The following is a 22,957-nucleotide window of genomic DNA, read 5'->3' as shown; positions in this document are numbered from 1 at the left end:
AAGCAGGTATTTTTGCGTGCTCAAAGAATATTGAATTTAAATATAATCTCAGTTTAATTAATGGTTTTTAACAAGTAGTGTTTTGTTTTATTTTGTGTTTTGTTCGCGCTATGGTATGGATTGACATTATTAGGATGGACCCCAGGTGAAGATAATATAATAAATTTTATTAAATTAGTAATTTAGTATCAGTGGCGTAGGTCAGAGTGGTTGTAAGGGGGACATAGCCCCCCTTACAACCAGGCAGCACATGAAAGAGCACGGCAAACAAGTTTTTTTTTTCAATCTTAACTAAATTCAGCCGGCTGGCAGAGACGGTATGCCATTTTTAGTATTTACGTTATGTTGTGATTAGAAAACATGCGACCCTGTACAAATGAGCAAACTTTAGATCGGTGCAACTCTGCAGTGCCGTAATGTTTGTGTGCAGGTCATTTGCAGTCCCGGAAGGCTTGGCGATGGACCCGCTGGCGCCGGCACCGCTGGCAGTCTCCACGGAGTTCATGGAGCGCATCGGCTCGGGACTTTCCCTGCTCAGGGATCATGGGAAAAAAGTGCATAAGGTAAATTAAATACCTATTATCTTTTGTACCTGTAGGTAGATACTGAATGCTTTTGAATATAGAGATGAGAACGAGATGGAGGCTAAGTGAAACGAATGTATAGTTTGTATAAAAGTATGTAATTCAAGGTCTAGATCGGAATCTATCAAGATTAGAGGAGTTCCCTCAATTCCTCATAAAAGCCATCATCAGAACTGGAGCTACTTAGACAAATTACTTAACTACCTGTGAATGCAAATGCTTGGCTTATTTATCAAATACAAAAATTGCTATAGGTATGCCTATATAAAAAAAAAGAATATAAAGATGTAAGATGTGTAGAAATAAGTAACAAAAAATTGTGACCTGCAATACCTTATTACCAATAAATTAAGTCTATGTCTATGTCTATATGTATTTGAGGAGTTCATTCAACTCAGAACTGAAGTTTGACAAAAATGGGAACAATCTGAAACTTTATACTTTTATACAATAAATAATTTTCCAAATCGGTACACTAACACGGAGTTCTGAGGTAACAAACATACAAAAAAACTACTGTTTTTTTTGAAGTCGGTTAAAAATAAAATAGGAGTAGGTACGATCCGGTCATCTCGTTTCAGCATAATGAAAGGTTAATAAATAGGTATTTAATGGTAATGGGGTCTCAATTAATACCTACTTAGTCTTTATGAATAATATAAATAAGGTCAGGTTAGGTAAGATATACATAATTTATTTTGCTCGGGGCAAGAGAAACCGATGAGGATAGTCCTTCTCTAAATAAGTTTAAGTTAATTTTATTTATGTATTAGTTTTATTTTTAGTATTATCATTTAATTTAGTTCTTAATATCTTTAAATACATAATATAATACAAATTATTTTGAATATTGTTAAACGGTTATATTTAAAATACGCGAAAATGTCAGATCTGTGTTGTTCTCGGTTCTCGGTCGATGATTTTGACCCATGTTCTTTCACTGTTATACGTTAAAATTATAAATAACAAACGAAACCTTCAACGCCCTCTATACGAGAGTAGACCAAAACTAGTGATCGAGAATCACATTTCCGTGATTTTCGAGGCACGTTTTTTCCTTAGACTGTGTCCATCTATTACGGAGTTATATCTATCTTTGAAATTATAGATCTTTTGGTTAAGGTGCAGTGCAGCTCGCTGAGAACTGAGGGCCTACCGCGAACCACGTTCGACGTGTTGCCTACTTGCCTCTCTGTCGCACTTGTAAACTCGTACGTAAGGGTGACAGGGAGGCAAAACGTCGAACGTAGTTCGCGGTAGCCCTCTGAGCGGACGGCCGTGCCCGTGCGTGCCCGGAATCGCGGGTATAATTGTAAAAAAAAAAGTAATCAATGAGTTTGATCAAAAATAACATTGTAAAAGCAATTTCGTGATGTTTTCTTTCGAGCGAAAGTTCAGGTTTCGAATCGGTTAAGTTACTAGAGACAGGCCTCAACTGCCTCAAGATTGCGATTCATATTTTTAGCAATATTGAATAAGCGCTACGATTTTTCAAAAATTTATTTATCGAACACAATACCCGGGCGTAGCCTCTCTGCCACTGTTGGCTCGACACGTAAGCTGCCTCCACCTACATGTCTCCCCTGCTTGAAAGTTTTATATTAGGTACTCATAGTGTACCTAATTTTTATTTCATATTTTTTTATCTTGTTACAGTATGTATGGAAAAACAGAAGGTTTGACATTCTCAGAAGATCGTGGAAATCTACTGTTAATGTAACATTAGTCGACGCCAAAGACTTACCTTATGGGCCCGCTAGCGGCCCCAATGGATTATATTGCAAGTTTAAGTAAGTAACCACTTGTAATATTGATGTGATGGAGATAAATACAATCTTCAAAGTAGTAAAACGCGTTACTAGCAGCAGTGTCAAAAACTTCAATTTCTGACACAAAAGGTCTTAAAATTGGTGGGCAACGAGACTTCATGCCCCGCTACCTATACGGTCCTTGGAAAGATTGGACAAATTTTAGGAAAAAAACAGCTATTATCGTGAAAAAAACTGTTGATTTTCCGTCTTGGTCATTGCATAAAAACAGATTGGACACGCCGTTTGTTACAAACCCTGGGGTCACGCAGATTCGTCACCCACAAAACTTGCGAAAGTAAATTTTGAAAGCATTGTACCTTCTGTTTCCAACCTGACTAAGTAACAAAGAAATGAGGATACATTGTTTTTCATGAGTAGGTATATATTTGAGATGCTCAATAGCCTAACTGACTAGACTATTTTTGGCATATTATGAGGTTATTCTCAATGAAGTAGCATAGAAGCCAAGTTAAATGTGTTACTTCTAGATGCTATTTTTCATATTTTGCATAGATTGATGGTGCAACCAAGAGTGAAATCCTTAGCATAAAATTTTGTTACAGATTAGGTAATGAAACTCACAAATCTAAGCAAGTTCCAAAATCTAAGCCAACTTGGTGTGAGAGGTTCGACCTGTACCAGTACGATAACAACCAGTTGGAGGTAACAGTGTGGCACAAAGGAAAACAAAAGAATTTTATGGGCCGGTAAGTTTCCTTCATTTACAAAAAAATCTCCTAACTTAAGCGATACTCGCACAATCTGAATAACCCCAATACACCTTATTTCAATACGGAACTCGCGACTTCTTGATAAATTATAAGCATTAATTAACACTGAGGTGGACAACCATATTTTGTTTGTGACAAAAGCATTTAGGACTTGTACCTGATGCGAAATGTATGTAAAACACTGTTAATTGCTAAAGCGACAGCTATAAATGCGCATGTTTGTATCTGTAAACCTTATTTTTATATCCCCGATACAAAAATGATAGTTCTAGTACCCCTTTTGTCCCTAAACTCCCTAATGGGGCAATTTTAGTACAAATTTGGTACAAAAGCAGGATTATTGAATAGTACTTCAATTGGGCAATCTAACTGTCATTTTAGTATCTCGGATATAAAAACACAGCTAACCAGACAGCTGTGTTTAGGTCTAGGTTTCGAAATACTTGAGTTTTCGGATGCTTGTTACACGACGTATTCATGTCTGTATTTGGTTAGTGTTTAACAACCGTCGTTGGTCTTGATCTCTAGTTAACAGAGACAGAAATGATGTAATTAATTAGTTACTAACTAAATAACTTGTTTCGTTTGCATAAACAGATACATTTGTGATATAAAACCTCGAAGGTATTTTCGACTTTCTACATTGTAGCATCCTTATAACGAATACATTGGACACACACAAGTAGACTCACACAGGTAAATTATTAATACCTATACATTTCCTACTTCAACGATGTACCTAGAATGTAAAGAGTCCAGTCAGATCGAATGTAAGGTAGCTGTCCTATAGGGTATTCTCCTACTAGTCAAATCAGTTTCTTTTTTAGAACTGGTAAAATGATTTGCTAATATGAAATTTATATGAAACATTACACAATGGCGTCACGGTCAACTCACCTACTATTTAGGGTCAAAGGGTAAAAACGGGACCCTATTACTAAGACTCCGCTGTCTGTCTGTCTATCTGTCTGTCACCAGGCTGTATCTCATGAACCGTGATAGCTAGACAGTTAAAACTTTCACAGATGATGTATTTCTGTTGCCGCTATAACAACAAATACTAAAAACAGTAAAATAAATATTTAAGTGGGGCTCCCAAACAACAAACGTGATTTTTTTGGCGTTTCTTTGCGTAATGGTACGGAACCCTTCGTGCGCGAGTCCGACTCGCACTTAGCCAGTTTTTATATTTCTATCCGATTTATTAAATAGAACTTGTGTTTAAAAATAACTGCTATCTTGGTTTTTCTAATTATCTAGTACTTTGTTTCATGCATGGTGTGAAATAATTTATTTTAAATACAGTTAAAAACCTACCCTATTGCCGACGACATAGATGGTAGGATCCTATAGATGAGCTATACGCGTGCGCCCGTGACGAGGAGAACATACTAATTACTCAATGCGACAAAATTAAAAACACATTTTAACATTCCTGACAACACACCAAAAACAACCTACGTAATTTGGTCGGGTTATTTGTTACCCACCATAAACCATACTAAATTTACGGTGGGGAATTAAAAAAATGTGACACTGATAAGGACAAACAATAATAGCGCTTTGAAAGATACATAAGACTATCCCGTTCGGTCATTTCCCAGCCGGTCATGCCCATGCCTGATTCAGTTATTGGCCGACGAGTGAATAGTGATCGACAAATCTTAGACCTACAAATAAACTGATAATTATAAAAAATCTTATTTCCGTATCGAGTCGATTTCTTCTACTAATGTAGTATTTAAAAAAAAGGTGTTCAGTTTGTCAAAACAAAGTTTTGCACGGAACACTAAAAAACGCTACCAAAATAAAGAGGTACTTACATTCGTGATTTAGATAATATTATTTCAAGTCTAAATAGAAAGAAAACTACTTTTCTCACAATTATGCAAATGCAACATCATTATCCACTGACCTCTATTGGGTACTAAGAATATACATGAATATACTGAGCCAACTTAAACAAATACCATACTAAGGATTTGAAGTAAATCGATACACCACAGGAATTGAGAGTAGGTAGCCTTTGCAGCTGCGAAGTTGTTGCAATTAATTTACATCGGATATCTGTTATCCGCTTGCAAAACTGTCTGTGCCTAACCTGATTATTATTATGAACATCTAACAATAGGTACGCTACATAAATAATATATCAATCGAGTCTAAACGACGTATAACAATAACAATTCCTACCTTTGGTCACTAATCTAATAAATTAATAATATTGAGTGTTGAGTATTGAAATTATTTCGAAAAATTGACAATGATGTTATTTATACACCGTGTTTTTCTTTTATTTGCGTTAATTTGAAGGGTGCATTTCTGAACTAAATAAAGTTATTTTCTCAAAGACACCGGTGTTCTGATTAACTCCATTTCGGAGATAATCAATAATTTATTTTTATCTAATAACTGATAAGGCCCCTACGAGCGTGTACACTTGCCTTAGGGCCTGTTTACATATTGATTAGTGTTTAATATGAGTTTGTACAATTGCTACTAAACGTAAAGGGGCCCACTGATTACCAGTCCGCCGGACGATATCGGCCTGTCAGTTGTTCGGTAATTTTTTTAGGGTTCCGTACCTCAAAAGGAAAAAACGGAACCCTTATAGGATCACTCGTGCGTCCGTCTGTCTGTATGTCTGTCTGTCCGTCTGTCACAGCCTATTTTCTCCCGAACTACTGGACCAATTAAGTTGAAATTTGGTACACATATGTAAGTTTGTGACCCAAAGATGGACATGTAACGTAAACAAATTAATTTTACCCACGGGGGCCACTTTTGGGGGGTAAATGAGAAAATTAAAAAATAAAGTTTGTTAAACTATATCGTGTTACATATCAAATGAAAGAGCTCATTGTGAGAATCTCAAATATTTTTTTTTTATAATTGTAAGATAAATAGTTATTCCAGAAAATAGACAAAAAATGTCCATTCCCCCCCCCCCCCTTTATCTCCGAAACTACTGGGTCAAAATTTTTGAAAAAAACAAAAAACAAAATAGATCTTTACCTATAGATCACCGGAAAACCTATTAGAAATGTGCAGTCAAGCGTGAGTCGGACTTAATTCTTAGTTTTCGATCCGACCCCTACGGGTTTTTTAAAGACATTTCACATAAAAATACATTGTTTAAATTGTGTTATGTACGAAACCCTTGGAACGCGAGTCCGACACGCACTTGGCCGGTTTTTTTCTAACTGACAGGCCGATATCGTATGGCGGACTGATAATCAGTGGGCTCCTTAAGTACTATCTCCGATGATCGATGTTCGAAATGACATTGATATGTCACAGTTTTCACTTGTTTGGTTACATAATAATGCCTGTATTACAACAACGCTATAATTATTGTGCTACATTTAATTACTTATTATAAAAAATGAAACCAAAAAAACGTTTTTTTTTTAATTAAATGGCATTTAGTTTCTTTAAACGTACTAAGTGTACTACCCTGAAGTTAGCGGAATTCAATAAAAACACGGTGTAAAAGATATTTTTATATTTTCGTGTATAATTGACTACTAGTCCTTGTCGAGCCGAAATATAGCACATAACCAAATGCTATTGTTATGCTTTGATTTATTAGTAAAATTTTATAGAAAATGTCATAAAAGAAAAAGACAACACGCTTTCGCAAGCGTTTTGTGTATGTACGTTATCGCCTTATTTCCAAATATGTACTTATCACAAATAACTGTAGCGTCTGCCGTACAGATGTAGCATCGACCTCTCGCGGCTGGAGCGTGAGCGCACCCACGAGCTCTGGCACGAGCTGGAGTGCGGCTACGGTACCCTGCACCTGCTTGTCACGCTAAGCGGGCCGGCCAGGGGCGTCCCGCTCGACAGCGTGCCCACCACGCGCTGCGTGCACCACGTCACGCCGCCCCAAAACAAATATGTAAGCGCGTTCATTTTTAATACTTACTAAACATTTGGTGAAATAGTTCGACATGCTTACATATTGTCAATGGTTTTAAAACCTCTTTGTAAGCCCACTTTTGACAAATAAATGATGAATCAATCAATCATGGTATTAAAATAAAACAGTACTTAATGAATTTAAATGAAATGTATTTATTTGTCAGAATATTGTACATTGATCTGATCTTAAGTTAGAATTAATGCAAGTTCTATCATAATTATTAATTTTAACTATTTAATGTTAATTTTTAATTAGGTTAAGTTATTTATAATAGAAATTCAAACACAATGTTTATTGTTATACTGAATAAAAAAAATAATAATAATAACATACTCGTATTCTACCGTGAAGTCGGTTTACAATAGTTATTTGTTATACAAGGGTGCAAAGTTGTATTTTACCCGCGAGTGTTTCAACACACGAGAAGTAAATAGTAGATTGTTAACCAAGAGTTGAAAGGCACCCATTCCCGTCGAGGTTGTTTGGCGCTCGAACGCAGTGAGAGCGCCAATAGTCCGAGATGGAAATAGTGCCTTTCACTCGAGTTAAACACTCTACTTTTCATATCGAATGCGAGGAAACAAAACAAGACAAGGCAATTTTGCAAAATCAGTAACTAAAGTACCTAATAGACCTGCGGCCATTATTTTTTTCCTAAGGACTTACTTGCAATCGGAGACTTTTCACGTGTGAAGATAAATAACCCCTAGCGAAAAATATTTAGATTGCAATATTTACGGAAACACACATATCTTAACAAACTGCAGTAATTTTAAAATGATTTGGTTAATTTAGTATCAAAATCAGCGGGATTGCCTCTTACTTTTTAATTTTTTACTTTTTCGTTGTAAAACTCCCAATAGTTAATGGCATCCCAGTCATTTAGCCAACATAATAAAAGTATATAAAGAAATTTCAATATTAAATAACAATTTAATGAATAAAATAAGCAAATTTTATCTTATATTTAATTTTATTTTCACGAATATAGTGATAAAAGACTTTAAAAACCCATTTAATATCGTACAAACGTTTAACTGTGGCTGTATAAGATACTGCCTTTGCTCATCTACGCAAGTGTATGGTTTAAAAAAATATTTTTGGTGTATTCCTTTTGGTTCCCGCCTTATGATATCGAGTAAATACAATTCAACAAAAGAAATCAAGAATAATTTATTTCAACAATTTACTTACATCATTTTTGATAAAAAACGATTCAATGCGGGATTAGTAAAATTAGAACAATTTCCAATTGTTCCAGGCGGGGAAATAAAGACACTATTTTTCAATTTTGTTTCTCGTGATGCTCGTGGGACGGGGACGAAGAGGAGTACAACACTTTTCTGCACTAGAGCAGAAACGTATCACTTTCTGCGCACTTTTTAGAACAACAACGACCCACTTTCAGAGCATGAGACATGAAAATATATTTGCACCCGTATGTAACACAAAACTTTTCACCTCACTATAGCGAGGAAAGTGCAACATCCACAGGCGTTAGATCATCTTCATCACTGGAGTCACTCATTTTTTTACGTTATTATAACAAAAAACTGAAGATTTTGTATTGTTACGTGAGAAGTTTTTAAGTAAAAAATTTGTTGACAATGTTGACATTTCTGTCGTATGAAATGTCAATGATGCGTTAATTTGAAATTGCATAGACTCAACTTGTGCGTTCAGAATTATATTTAACATCATTATTAAAAAATAAACATTTGTTATGAAATTTTAAGGTTTATGACATAAAATTATTAAATAAAGCTAAATTTGATATTTTTTATTAGATTCTCAAACCATTTTTTTATAGACAATTAATATCGAACGAACCATTATTATGAGCGTTTTAAGTTTTATTATCTGTCAAGCTACTTAAACACGTTCCAACCAAGGTCAAATTACTTTTCCCACTAGTGTATAAAATGCCTTTTTACGCGCTTGTTTTAAAGGATAAAAGACAACTTTCCGAGCTAGTGAGGGGAAAATATTTTTACTTATATCTATTTCTTACATCTATATCTTTGGTTTACACAATATATTAAAATATAACTAGGTAAAATCAAACAGCTAAACTATGAATCTAATTAGTGTAATAAGATACTTACGTAAAATTTTAATAGTTATTTGTGCAACAAGAGAGGAAAGTTGGTTTTTCTTGCGAGTGTTTATTTTGAGTCCCGAGAAAGCGAAAGATTCTATAATTGAATCACGAGCGAAGCGAGTGATTCTAAGGTAGAATCTTGAGCGTAGCGAGGGACTCAAAAACACGAGATGTAAAATAACTTTGCTCTCGTGTTGCACACATAATTTTTCACCTCAGTAGTGAGAACATATTAAAGGTTAAAATGTATTTCGAATTACACAGAATAAACAGAAAAAAAAGTATTATAATATGTACGATACGATAAGATACGATACGAGACGATACGAGACGAGACGAGACGAGACCGGACCGGACCGTACCGTACCGTACCGTAAAAAAAATGTAATAAAAGTATGAAGTTCATGGCCTTCACTAAATTAAAAAGCTACATTGTTTCGAAACGAAAGTAGGCTTGTTCGAGCTGCTGAGGTGAAAAAAAAATTGTCGCTGTCAATCTTTGGTGTGTCGTATTCCGAAAATTGGAGAAATGAACTATTCTTGCAATTTATAGGGAGGGTCATTATTTATACAGACAGGACAAAATAGTAAGGAAATAAACCATTCCAAAAATGGCCTTTAAGTTGGATAACTGTTTGATGAGTACATATAGGGTGTGTAACTGTGAGTTTTGCCTCCCTTTTGACACACACGATACACACGATAGCATAAAAAAAATACAACACATGAGTACAAAAACAATTAACTTTATCTAGATATTATCAATGCTGTATGAATTTAATCTAATTTAAACTGTTGGGAGACATCCCAATACTAACATTAAATACTTTTAAGGTCTAGACTCACTTGTTGTATGAATTTGTTTAGGTTATCTGCTAAATAGGTACCTACCTACAAGAGCAAATAATTAAATTTTCGTTGTAACGAAAATTTAACTATATTATCGAATGGTCATTTCTTTACACAGTCATCTCCTACTCATCCACTAACACGCTTATACCACGTTAGTGACAAACAAGCACACTGCCCGCCTCATGGAAGCGGTCACTGCTGCCTTTATACACCTGCAACCCCAGGATGTGCGTTACCACTTTTACCAGTAACCGAAGGGAGTTCACTCCACAGATTCTAATGAACATAACCTTACGATATTACCATCTACATCTACAAATGGAAATTTTATAAAAAACAGGAATATATTGAGGCACAGATATTATTAAGTTAATTTACATGTTGATGTTGTTTACATACTTACAATGGCCTTATGAAGATTAATATGTTTTGTCTCGTTATGTCTGAAGTAATCAACATATAAGTATCGGTCAACAAACTGGAAATTTTTTACTTATAGCATTATTATTCAAGAAAAACAGCTTGGTTTATCCGTTAATTATAATTATTTCTTACAAACTATCGATAATTGTCATGGCTTAAACGGCAAAGAGTTTTTATGTCAATAAATAAAAACTAAAGTAAAATATAAGTTACTAGATAAGTAACTAAAATATAACTAATATAAGTAACACACACTTTGAACTGCTCTAAATTGGAAATGACTGAATGGATTATTCAAAATGTTACACCAAACCACTGTGAATATCCTCTACCTATATAATGTCTAAAAATAATTAACCAGATATATCAAAAAATAAGAAACGTAACTCAAATTGAAACATTGTACATAAAAGTATAATTTTCTGTTACATTAAACTGCAAAAAAAAACCATTGTTTATATATATTTTTGAAATGGGCTTTTCACTAGCTTCCATTTGGTACCCATATTGTTATAGTAATAAAAAAAATAATCCTCCCCAATCCATGACATTTCAAACTATTTTGATGTCGGTTTTTTTTTCTATTAAAGATTATAAGTAATTTATTTTATTTATGATTAGTTTTATTTATTTTTAGATTAGATGATTAGATTAGATTCAGGTTTATACAGTTCAGTTATTTATTATTTAATAAATAAATAAATATTAGGGGACATCTTTACACAGATCAACCTAGCCCCAAACTAAGCAAAGCTTGTACTATGGGTGCTAGGCGACGATATACATACTTATATAGATAAATACATACTTATATACATAGAAAACACCCATGACTCAGGAACAAATATTTGTGTTCACCACACAAATATATGCCCTTACCGCGAACCTAGGACCATCGGCTTCACAGGCAGGGTCACTACCCACAGTACCCACTAGGCCAGACCGGTCGTCCGTAATTTAAAACCCGTAGGGGTCGGATCAAAACTAAGTAATTAAGTCCGACTCACGCTTGACTGCACATTTCTAATAGTTTTTCCTGTAATCTATAGGTAAAGAACAATTTTGTGTATTTTTTTCAAAATTTTAGACCCAGTAGTTTTTTGGTCAATTTTGGCCTATTTTCTTGAATAACTTCTAAACTGTTTATCCTAAAATTATAAAAAAATATACTATATTTGAGATTCTCACAATGAGCTCTTTCATTTGATATGTAACACAATACAGTTTGAAAAACTTTATTTTATAATTTTCTCATTTACATTTCTCAAAAGTGGCTTCCATTTTTAAAATTTATTTGTTTACGTTACATGTCTCTGGGTCACACACTTACATGTATTAGCAAATTTTAACTTAATTGGTCCAGTAGTTTCGGAGAAAATAGGCCGTGACAGACGCACAGACAGACAGACAGACAGACGCACGAGTGATCCTATAAGCTAGGAGGATATAATATAACCAAACGGAGCCGCCACGTCTGTAATTTGCTGTACAAAAAAGTCTGCCAATTTTTGCGGGGGAGGGGAACGACAAATGTAACGTCAAAATAGCCATGTCAGATAAACGTCAGTCCATACATTGTGTATGACCATTGGCCGACTATTTTCGACAGAGGGGAATGCCTGTTAATGGCTACTCCGTTTGGTTATATCCTCCTAACCTATAAGAGTTCCGTTTTTTCCTTTTGAGGTACGGAAGCCTAAAAAAGCAGTGAATAAGCGATACAAAGTTCGATACTTCGATTTGTCAAGTTCAAGGTGACACGAGCTTAGCTATTATTATTATAAATGAACTTTATAATAGTTGTGGACGCTAGGTTACTATCGAATCGGATGGTGATTACAGCAGCGTTACTGTTGCAACTTAACTGCTGCAGCGTTGACGCGGACGCTATTACTGTCAATATTCTTGATAAAATGAGTGACTGATTGAATGTTCTAATTGAGACGGATGCGGCAACGATATCAACGCAATTTATCAAGAACATTGACACTGACATCGCTCCCGTGAACGGTGTGGCAGTCGTTGTAACAGTAATGCTGCTGCAGTCACCATCCAAATTTAAAACTTTTAATACATTGATATTGTCTCGTACTCAACGGGTTCTGAAATGTTCGTTGAAACCATATAGATAGCATGCAATACAAGAAGCTGCCGAGCCTTTGCTTACAGAACTTCATTTTGGTGACGATTAGTGGCATGAATGAATAGAATCGGAATATCCCTGAAATATCTGATCTGATAGGGCTTGAAGAGCGAGTGTGAGCGTTATCAAGTCTCCTAAATTAGATTGCTTAAAAATATCTGTTATAATTAATTTGTTTATTAAATTTAATGGGCAAACGATTAATCAATTATTCCCTGACTGACTGACTGAATTCGGTACCTACCTGAAAAAAATAAAAACACGTAAATGAAAGCGTTTATCGTTTATATTTTTCCCAGCCCGCGCAGCATGGTTTCCCTTATCACTAAGTCCGTCACTTTCGCACTCACATACTTGTTAGAACGTGACAGGCATGGTGATAAGTGTACCGTGCTACGACTTTTTTTGAGTCATCTGCAATATCTAACACAACTCAGTGAAAAAAGTCGTGCTGTTGTCCAAGTTCTTATAGCTCTGTAAACCATGCAAAATATTAAAATTGCATGATGAAATTGATGAATGCGTTTTATTAAATATTTTTTCATTTCTCATGCTCTGAAAGAGGGTCATTGTTGTTCTAAAAGGTGTGCAGAAAATGATACATGTCTGCACTAGAGCATTTTACGTTCGAAGTACGATTTTTTGAATTTTTTTACGATAAGCAATTGAAATTTGAATTTAAATGGATTTGTTATACAATTTCCATTCTGATATTTGACTCTCCATTCTATAAATAGAGACACTTTTGCCTAAATTGTTAACTGAAGGTAGGGTACCTAAAAATACTATAAAAAATTATACTTGGTCATGTTTTAAAAAAGACATGCATTTTACTTTCCTCGTATTCGAAATGAAAAGTAGAGTGTTTAACTCGGGTGAAAGGCATCATTTCAGCCTCGGACTATTGGCGCTCTCACTGCGTTCGAGCGCCAAAAATACCTCGGCAGAAATGACTGCCTTTCATCCCTTGGTTAACAATCTACTATTTATCTGTACCAAGTAGGTACAGGAGAACCTGACACGAGAGAACAAAATAACGTAATGTCTCTTATATTCCATCGTGACTCAATCGCGGATCCAATGTAGGAAAAACACAGTGACAATGTTGGCTAACTATTCATTTACCATATACCTATAACCTCAGTCCTATAGGTATAGGTAACTTCCTATTTACATACTCGCCCTTCGCAGCGGCCGCGGCGGCGTCACATGAAATTACTTTATAAAAAGATTCAACAACCTTGCGTTACTCATGATAAAAATGTGCCTTATACTGAGATCAGGTTCTCTTAGCCTTTTTTGTGTTCTGACGTAAACGAAGGATAAATATACGCACATGAGTTCGCATCGTATCTCCAATAACGTATAAAAATAAATAAAGAATAGGTATCGTTATCATTAACCTGTGGACTCTCGGACGTCAGATCAAAGTAGTTTTTTTGCAACACAATGACTTTGCAGTGACATGAGTTCTATACCATCCATAGACATGAAGCTAATTCAGAAAATAATCGTATGTGGGTACACAGAGACAAATATGGAATGAGGCTGTTATATTAGAATTATTTTACGGTTAAAATTATAATTTCGTAAGAAAATTATTCATACCTAGTTGAAAATCAATTAAAAAGAAAAGAGGCACGTTATACTCGTATGTGCCGATGTGCGACGCAGATTAGGGCCTAATAAGGTAAGGCAATATTTCGCAACGAGATCGCCCACGTAACGTAGGACACTTCTATAGGTATCAAAGGATTGATTCACCCCGCGCCGCGCCGCTTCGCGTTCGCGTGTTGTTTGCCTACTCGTACGTAGTACGCTGCGTTATAGGTAACTCCTACATGCACATCAAATTAATACTTCAAAAAAATTTTTATGAATGCTCTACAATGAGCGAACATATATAAGTAAACAAGTTTTCAATTGTATGTATTTATTTAAGGTAGACGTTCGAGCGCTCGTCAATCTCATTATCAATAGTGACAAAAGGGTGACATCTTTTGGATATTAGCATGTCGAGCACTGGGACGTAAAATTTCCATGCGAGAATGCAGCTACGAATTACCTATTTTTAACGAGTTTATGATATCTCGCACTGCGGTCAATTTAAACGACATTACCATGGAGCATTGACTGCTCTTGCGCATCGTTATCGTTATGCCTACTAAAGTAATGTGGGCGCCATTATTTGTAAGTATCATAACTGTGTCGTAACTAGGTATGTCATTAACGGCTGCACAAATCTAAGGCTCTAGGGATTTAAATAGACTGGCCCGGTGGCTCCTTCCCACCTCACCGTAACCAGTAACCAAGCAAAAAGTTTAAAGCCCAAAAGTACAGGGGTCTCGGCCCCGGGTATATTTTTATGCCATTTAGGGGTTGAAACCCTTGGCCTGTGGGGTCCTAATGCTCTATATACAACTTTTAAAAGAGCTATCGAAAAGACTGCTCGACTTCACTGGTGACCGAAGAGCTGGCAGCTATCTCGCACAACGTATTAGTATTATTTCTTTAGTTTATTAGTGGTATTTCCAGACCTGGTACCGCCTGGACAACGACTGGACCGAAGTGGGCCAAGTATCGGTGACGGTGTACGGGGCGCGGGGGCTCAGCGCGCTGGGCATCAGCGGCAAGGCCGACGCCTACTGCGTTCTAGAGCTTGACAACGCCCGTGTCCAGACGCACACTGTGGCCGGCACCTCCGAACCCATGTGGAACAAGAGTTACACTTTGTAAGTATCTTAGGATTTTTATATGAGTTAGCCACACCTGGAGCCGTCTGCAACGAAGTGGGCCACGTGGCGACGACGGGATCAACTGCAAGGCCGACGCCTACTGCGTATGACGTTAAATTGTTATCCTTTAGAAACCACATCTTTAACCCCAGTTCTATTATTATTTTATTATTTTTGTATTTCCTTGGATTTCACGAGCCTATAATTATTAAAAAAATTATTTACTATGGTGCCTATCTGTATTTTTCAGTGGCGTAAATGACATAACCTCTACATTAGATATCACAGTATATGACGAATCTTTCATCAATAGCATGAAGGGTGAAACGCTGGGAAAGATCTCGATTCCTCTTTTACGGATCAACAATGACGAGAAGAGATGGTACGCACTGAAAAACCGCTCCAAAATGGCAAGCGCTAAAGGAAACTGCCCAAGGATTCTTCTAGAAATGTCTATAGCGTGGAATCCGGTAAGCAAACCTATTATCTGTAAAAATATAGGTATTTAATAAAGAACATTATTTTCATTATCTGTGACTGTATTGACTTATGGTAGTGCTGGGTAAGGAAAATACACCCGAACCCAAGTTTTAAACTAAGTATTACTGTAAACTGTCAAATACATATACATATAATTAGGCTAGGTACCGCAATTCCAGAAAATACACGTCATTAATATCTATTTCCACCTGGTATTACCTAAAAATACGAGTATGTAATACGTACATTATGATACAAGTGTGCTAAGTTGGTCATTACACACGAGGCGATATTGTAAGAATCGCAATAAGAAAGCCGATGTGTGTAATGACCAATGCACATGCGTTTCATACGACGTTTTTCAACACACTTGCCAGGAAAAACAAAACTTATAAATTCGATTTTTTTTGTCAAAACAGTAAAAGTGGTATGGTATGTTCCAAAATATCATTTAACCTAGAAATACCATTAAACTAAAAATATGCAAAACTATTCCAATTTTATGACAAATACGGAAAATGGCTGGCGCGTTATTATTTTACGCACAATTCCAATGCGCAAGGCAAAGGCGCGAACGAAATCGACAAACAGCCAATTAAAATGTTTTTTAAAAAAAAGCTAATATTTTCGTATTTCTAACCGACGGATGGCGATCAAATCGATAAAATGTTATGTTTATTCATTTATGTAATTTACGAGATAATTTTATCTATAAATTATGTTTGGTGAGATAATATCTCTTTGAACTAACATTTGAAACCTAATAGTTGGTGTAATTTTTTTATTACTCGACCAAATTAAGAAGGCTCCGTTTCCATGCATATTATTAGCAATCAGTTACCTTCTTAACTCAGTCGGATAATATAATAAAAAAGCAAGTGAACAAATTTGGGAACAAATCAAATTATTTTATTAAATATTTGATTTGTGTTTTTAAGTAGTCACACTACTATATATAAATTAAAAACATCCGGCCTTCACCACTGGAGGGCTTCGTCACTTTTTCTTTAATATATGACATCTATTACAGTTTTTAAAAAAGCAAGTGTTATAATATACTGAAAAAGCACGCGTGTTTAATATCTAAGATTATAAGACAAAAATCGGTGGAATAAAAACGTCGTTTTGAGCAAGTGTGTTGAAAATATAATTATTTAGGTTTCGTTAGATTTATTTCTTTAATTAACACAACATATCGGACCGTATTTTCCTTTTTTAGGGTTCCGTACCCAAAGGGTAAAAACGAGACCCTATTACTAAAACTCCGCTGTCCGTTTGTACGTCTGTCCGTCTGTCTGTCACCAGGCTGTATCTCATGAACCGTGATAGCTAGACAGTTGGAATTTTCACAGATGATGTATTTCTGTTGCCGCTATAACAACAAATACTAAAAAGTATGGAACCCTCAGTGCGCGAGTCCGACTCGCACTTGGCCGGTTTTTTTTTCAACTGGTTTGCACTGCACTTTCATTCTTTTACAAAATATAAAATTATTATTACACATTGTCAAAATTTATCGAATTCGAATAGGAATCGGATAGGACAATCATTATATTAATGTACTTGCGACCCGCCTCGAGTTCGCACGGGTTATACAAAACCTAAACATTTTCTACACCTTCCTCAAGAATCACTCTATTGCTAGGTGAAAACCGCATAAAAATCTGTTCAGTAGCTTTCGACTTTATCGCGAACATACATACATACGAACAGAGACGCGGAGGGGGACTTTGTTTTACAAGACGTAGTGATCGGGATATGTTTTCATTTGTTTTATTCTTTCTTTTCAGATCAAAGCATCTATGCGAGTATTAAGCCCCAAGGAAACAAAATATATACAGAAGCCGGCCAAATTTGACATTCCATTGATATACAATAATTTAGTATTTATCAAAGATATCTTCCATATAATTTACCTCGGAAACGAACAGTACAAGTAAGTTCATTTACTGCAGAATTCATTTTAAAATAAGCATGCTCATTCATGAATTTCCTATTTTTACTTTACATTTAATAGGCGTGGCACAATATGTGTCAGCCGCAGACGTAGCTAAGCGATAAAACTGTTTAAAATTATATGCACACATTTTTGCTTATAAAAGAGGAAAGACTGGACAGATTTAGCGTGATATGCATGACATTGTAGGTACCTACTTTTCGTACATATACCTATACATACTCGCATTGAACGCGAGGTGAGCGTGGGTAGACCTTCCATAGCGTTACAAATACGCGTCAAGGTAGTGTGCCTTTTTCGCGCTCCTGTGCATAATATATTAAAATTATTATAATATATTGGAAGCTTAGAAAGACTGAAACCTTTGGTAAGACCCAAATGTTGTTTAAAAATGGTGACAAAATGAAGAGCTATCCGGCGTATTATCCTGGATGGCACAAGCCTCATCTGTTTACTTGTTTACGTTACGCCACTGATTATTGTTGTTTGTAGAGTTTTGTTCGAATGGGAGAACCGCGAGCGGTCGGTGGTGGCGCTGGCCGTGTGGCTGGGCTTCTGGTACTGCTTCCAGGCGTGGATGCTGCCGCTGTTGTTGCTGGCGGCCTTCGTCTACCAGTGGACTGGCTACCGAAGTTGCAGTCAGTTTCTCTATTTATTGTTAAATCTCTACAATTATCAGCAATGCCAACGTCACTACCTTTAAATACATTTAGTTTTCCATTTTATATAAACAGTGTTTACTGTTTTATTATTTATTAATCTAAAACGCAATTACAATACAGGATTTTTCTTACGATCCAATTTTAGTCTCGCACGAAATCTCTAACTTGGCGGCGCACACTACTGTGTAAGTATTCATTTTACAACGGGATACAATTTTTTTACATACCTAAATACGAGATTGCGGGCTCCTGCGTAATTTCTTAATACGTCGCATTCCCTTAGATAGTCCAAGCATAACTACGTTATCTAAATCCCGTTATTATCATCCGTATGCATTTATTTGTTACAGATAACAATGCCCTAGTTCCGGTTTATACGTCAGATGACGATTTATCAGATGAAGAAATAGATACGCAAAAGGTATGGATAAGGATTTATGGGCCAATTCGAACAATGATCTAGATATCAACTAGATATCCACTAGATATGAAACAGAAACGATACCGAGATATGTAAGAAAGTCATGTCATATTTGACATTTCCGCGATTCCGAATGTCCTCTTGAACGATCTCTTTAAGATTTGCTTAAGATATTACTTAGACATACAATGAATATCTAATGGATATCCCACAACCTCACAATAATTGTAGCGTGAAATGACAATTGGTTTCTCGAATCGAACTGCTAAAGATAACTAGTTGAGAACTAAACTATAACGTATCTATTAGATCTCGTATTGGTCTCTTATCAAGTAATTATCACGTTTTAACTATAAAACTCCCGTAAGACAAACATATTAGATTATTTAAAATAAAATAAAAAATCCATTTTAAAATAATCTAATTATCACGTTGTTCGAATTGACCGGTTAATTACAAGTGATTACAAGTAGCATGATGAGTTTTTGATCAAGATGTTTCTTTTAACCTTAAGCGTTGCAAAGTAAATGTGTAGTCATACTGGCTGACGACCAACTTTCACTAACCGAATAGAATGAACCCCACAACCCACAAGTTACAAAAAAACACCTGGCGATATGTTATAAATGTTATAATAGATTTTATTTGCGATATCGGAGTTCGTCCCCTGATTAAAGTGTGTGTATGGCCATATCAGCCATATGTATGAATGGCCAAAATTGCTAACGAGAGTAATATAGCAGTGTTCATGATTCAGGATTAAAAAAGATTTCTTTTATTTATTAACTAGTAGTTCGCCAAAAAGATACATCTATTGATTGCACCTACTTAGTCGATAGGCAAAGGATGGAAAACCGCGTGCGTTTAATGCCTAAAATAGCATGCCCTCAACTACACATTTACCCAATTTCATTTAAATTACAACAAATGTAATTAAGTTATTGTCAAACTATCCTCTATATAAGAACTTCAAATCACTTCGCTTCGCTCGCTCGTTCGATAAGTCAAATCAATCAAATAATTGTTATCAAAAGTCAACAATAATTTTTAGAATAAATGAGTATTTAAGAGAGATGTAACGCGCGCCTTCAAAATATGTTGTGATGAATATATTTCCATTCATAGAAAAAAAGAAAATAAATTGGACCTTGTTTTTACCATGTATTTTCATAAAACCAATATTATTTATACGTCATAAATTCATAGAAGTTTGACGTTTAAAAAAGCACTAGCACTGCGTGTGCTATCAAAATCGTTACAGACTTATCTTGGTCTAGCCAATAAATGTTAGAGACACCTCTGCCATGAGCGCACTTTCCCTTTCTTACGACACTGGGTAAAAGTACGCTACAGTATCACAAACTCTTTTACTTATTTTTAGAGTGAACTAAGGTAAAGGCGCCTATTACCAATATTACCATGGGTGTCAAATTCGGGGCCTATCACCGTGGTATTTTAAAATATGCATTTTATGAGCAAACCGACCGAATTTCTAAAAAATAATATTGTACACAAACGAAGGCTGCCTATTTAGTTTACAAACTGACCTATTGGTGGTAGCGTGTGTAAATGAAACAAAGAAGATAATTCTTCAATTTCCGCAACGGTAGCGGGAGCATTCCACGGGCTGTCCCGTACAAACGCATTTTATTTCCTGTATTGCGACTTTTTTTCGGCTTTTAAAGCAGATGATTATTTTTCTGTGCATATTTTTGACCATTTGTCACAGAAAAGGAAACTCTTATACCTGCAAATCCTGAGAAAATTCGCGTTCGTACGGGACAACGGTAGACAATTTCGTGGAATGCTCCAGCGAAAGAAGAGGTCATGCCATACAAACGAGTGGCCCCTAATGTAAGGGAGCTTAAATCTTATTGTATTTTACGAATAGTTATGGCAATTGAACTATTTAATATTATGGTTGTTAAATGGTTCTATATAGCTTTCTTCATGACTTCTGAGTACCCGTTAAATAATCGTTGGCTTGGAAATACGTTTAAAATGTAAAATAAAATACAGCTGAGATAGGCGCTATTTTTTGATGTGGGTCCTAATTCCGTGGTGTACCACGGTTATAGGCAAAGTGGTAATTTTGCATCTTTATGCTTTATTTTTATTATGTGACATTGTTTATAAACTATTTTACAGTACTAATTTGTCGCACTATTGCGTAAAAGAGCACTTTTCGTGCATATGTCGAAGGTTTAAAGGGTCATATGTACTGTAAAACGTTGTACGATACACGTGCCAATAGGTAATTCGCAACTCGTGTCGATTTAAAACACTCCCTGCGATCGTGGTTTAATTTATCGCCACTCGTTTCGAATTTCCTTTTCCGCACTTGTATCGTAAATAACTATTATAGTCATTCCAGTTTTATTCCATTCACGCGTTTAAAGAACTATTTCCGTGGTATAGAAAGTATTCAACCAACCCTTCGTTTTTTAGGGTTCCGTACCCAAAGAGTAAAAACGGGACCCTATTACTAAGACTTCTCTGTCCGTCTGTCTGTCTGTCTGTCACCAGGCTGTATCTCATGAACCGTGATAGCTAGTTGAAATTTTCACAGATGATGTATTTCTGTTGCCGCTATAACAACAAATACTAAAAAGTACGGAACTTTCGGTGGGTGAGTCCGACTCGCACTTGTCCGGTTTTTTATAAAAACTTCAGTACTGAACTTGTTAGTTTCTATAGAAACCCTTATTTCGTCATTTTTATTAATATTAAGATAATTAACTGTATTTACTTGCCACTCATGTAATTTTCGTTTTATACTAAGGTTGTAGTATTTTTTTTGATTTGTTATTGTTTTTATGGGTCGGAATTAGGTTTTACAATACTCCAAGTTAAGTTAAGTCTATTACTGATAGTATGATCACATAATCCTCGGTACTAAGGATGTATGGGAATCTATTACCGACCCATTCAATATTTTCATTGAGTTGGTAATAGGTTCTTAAAGAAGTATCTATTACCGAGTAGGAGAAGATTGGTATTTTAGTCCTTTCTAAATATAAATCACATTAAGGATACCGTAAATACATATTTATTTTACAAAATCAAGACTTAGTTATCAGGCTTTACAGCATTGTCATAAATTATACATAATGAAACATAGTATTTTGACATATTTCTTATGAAATAAAACTATGAAAACGGATTATATCGCGTATATTGAATTTATAATACATCCCGACGTTTCGAACCCTTTACAGCGTTCGTGGTCAACGGGTGACTGAGGAAAAATTACAAAGTGCAAAAATACCCACATACTATAGTTATTTGTGCAACAAGAGAGGAAAGTTGGTTTTTCTTGCGAGTGTTTATTTTGAGTCCCGAAAAAGCGAAAGATTCTATAATTGAATCACGAGCGAAGCGCGTGATTCTAAGGTAGAATCTTTAGCGTAGCGAGGGACTCAAAAACACGAGATGTAAAATAACTTTGCTCTCGTGTTGCACACGTAATTTTTCACCTCAGTAGTGAGTACATATTAAAGGTAAAAATGTATTTCGAATTACACAGAATAAACAGAAAAAAAAGTATTCTAATATGGACCATACCATACCATACCATACCATACCATACCATACCATACCATACCATACCATACCATACCATACCATACGATACGATACCATACCATACCATAAAAAAAATTAATAAAAGTATGAAGTTCATGGCCTTCACTAAATTAAAAAGCTACATTGTTTCACTCCCTGGAGTGAGGAAAGTCGCACTTTCCTCACTCCGGGGAGTGACGAAAGTAGGCTTGTTCGAGCTGCTGAGGTGAAAAAAATAATGAACTATATACTTTAAGGCTATAAACTTTAAGGCTGGTTGTACATGCAAAATTTACACTTTGCACTTTGTAATTTTTCCTCAGTCACCCGTTGACCACGAACGCTGTAAAGGGTTCGAAACGTCGGGATATATTATAAATTCAATATACGCGATATAATCCGTTTTCATAGTTTTATTTCATGAGTAACTATCGCGGTAACCGAAGACAATATTATATTTTTATGATCATATGAATAGTGAAAGGAGATGAACAAATATTACAGCAAAATCTGTTATTTAAATTCAGATTTATCTGGAACCTATGAACAACATAATACCTATTAC

General features: G+C 35.5%; 1 protein-coding gene across 6 annotated transcripts in view; it reads left to right on the top strand.

Annotated features, from left to right (window-relative positions):
* The window catches only part of LOC134754841 (multiple C2 and transmembrane domain-containing protein-like), a 71,964-nt gene that overhangs the window by 44,256 nt on the left and 4,751 nt on the right, over nt 1–22,957 (top strand). For 5 of the 6 annotated variants that reach the window (XM_063691277.1, XM_063691278.1, XM_063691273.1 and 2 more), the window contains exons 2-10: nt 431–563; nt 2,241–2,374; nt 2,959–3,102; nt 6,847–7,030; nt 15,109–15,305; nt 15,559–15,778; nt 17,579–17,724; nt 18,238–18,383; nt 18,758–18,828. In XM_063691277.1, coding sequence (XP_063547347.1) covers nt 431–563; nt 2,241–2,374; nt 2,959–3,102; nt 6,847–7,030; nt 15,109–15,305; nt 15,559–15,778; nt 17,579–17,724; nt 18,238–18,383; nt 18,758–18,828 — 1,375 coding nt within the window. Of the gene's footprint in view, nt 1–5; nt 146–430; nt 564–2,240; nt 2,375–2,958; nt 3,103–6,846; nt 7,031–15,108; nt 15,306–15,558; nt 15,779–17,578; nt 17,725–18,237; nt 18,384–18,757; nt 18,829–22,957 lie in introns of those variants that run through there. The other variant, XM_063691274.1, reaches the window with a different exon arrangement.

The sequence above is a fragment of the Cydia strobilella genome, chromosome Z (genome assembly GCF_947568885.1).
Source record: "Cydia strobilella chromosome Z, ilCydStro3.1, whole genome shotgun sequence".
In the NCBI taxonomy this organism is placed as follows: domain Eukaryota; kingdom Metazoa; phylum Arthropoda; class Insecta; order Lepidoptera; family Tortricidae; genus Cydia; species Cydia strobilella.
This window is presented reverse-complemented; position numbering and strand designations above follow the sequence as displayed.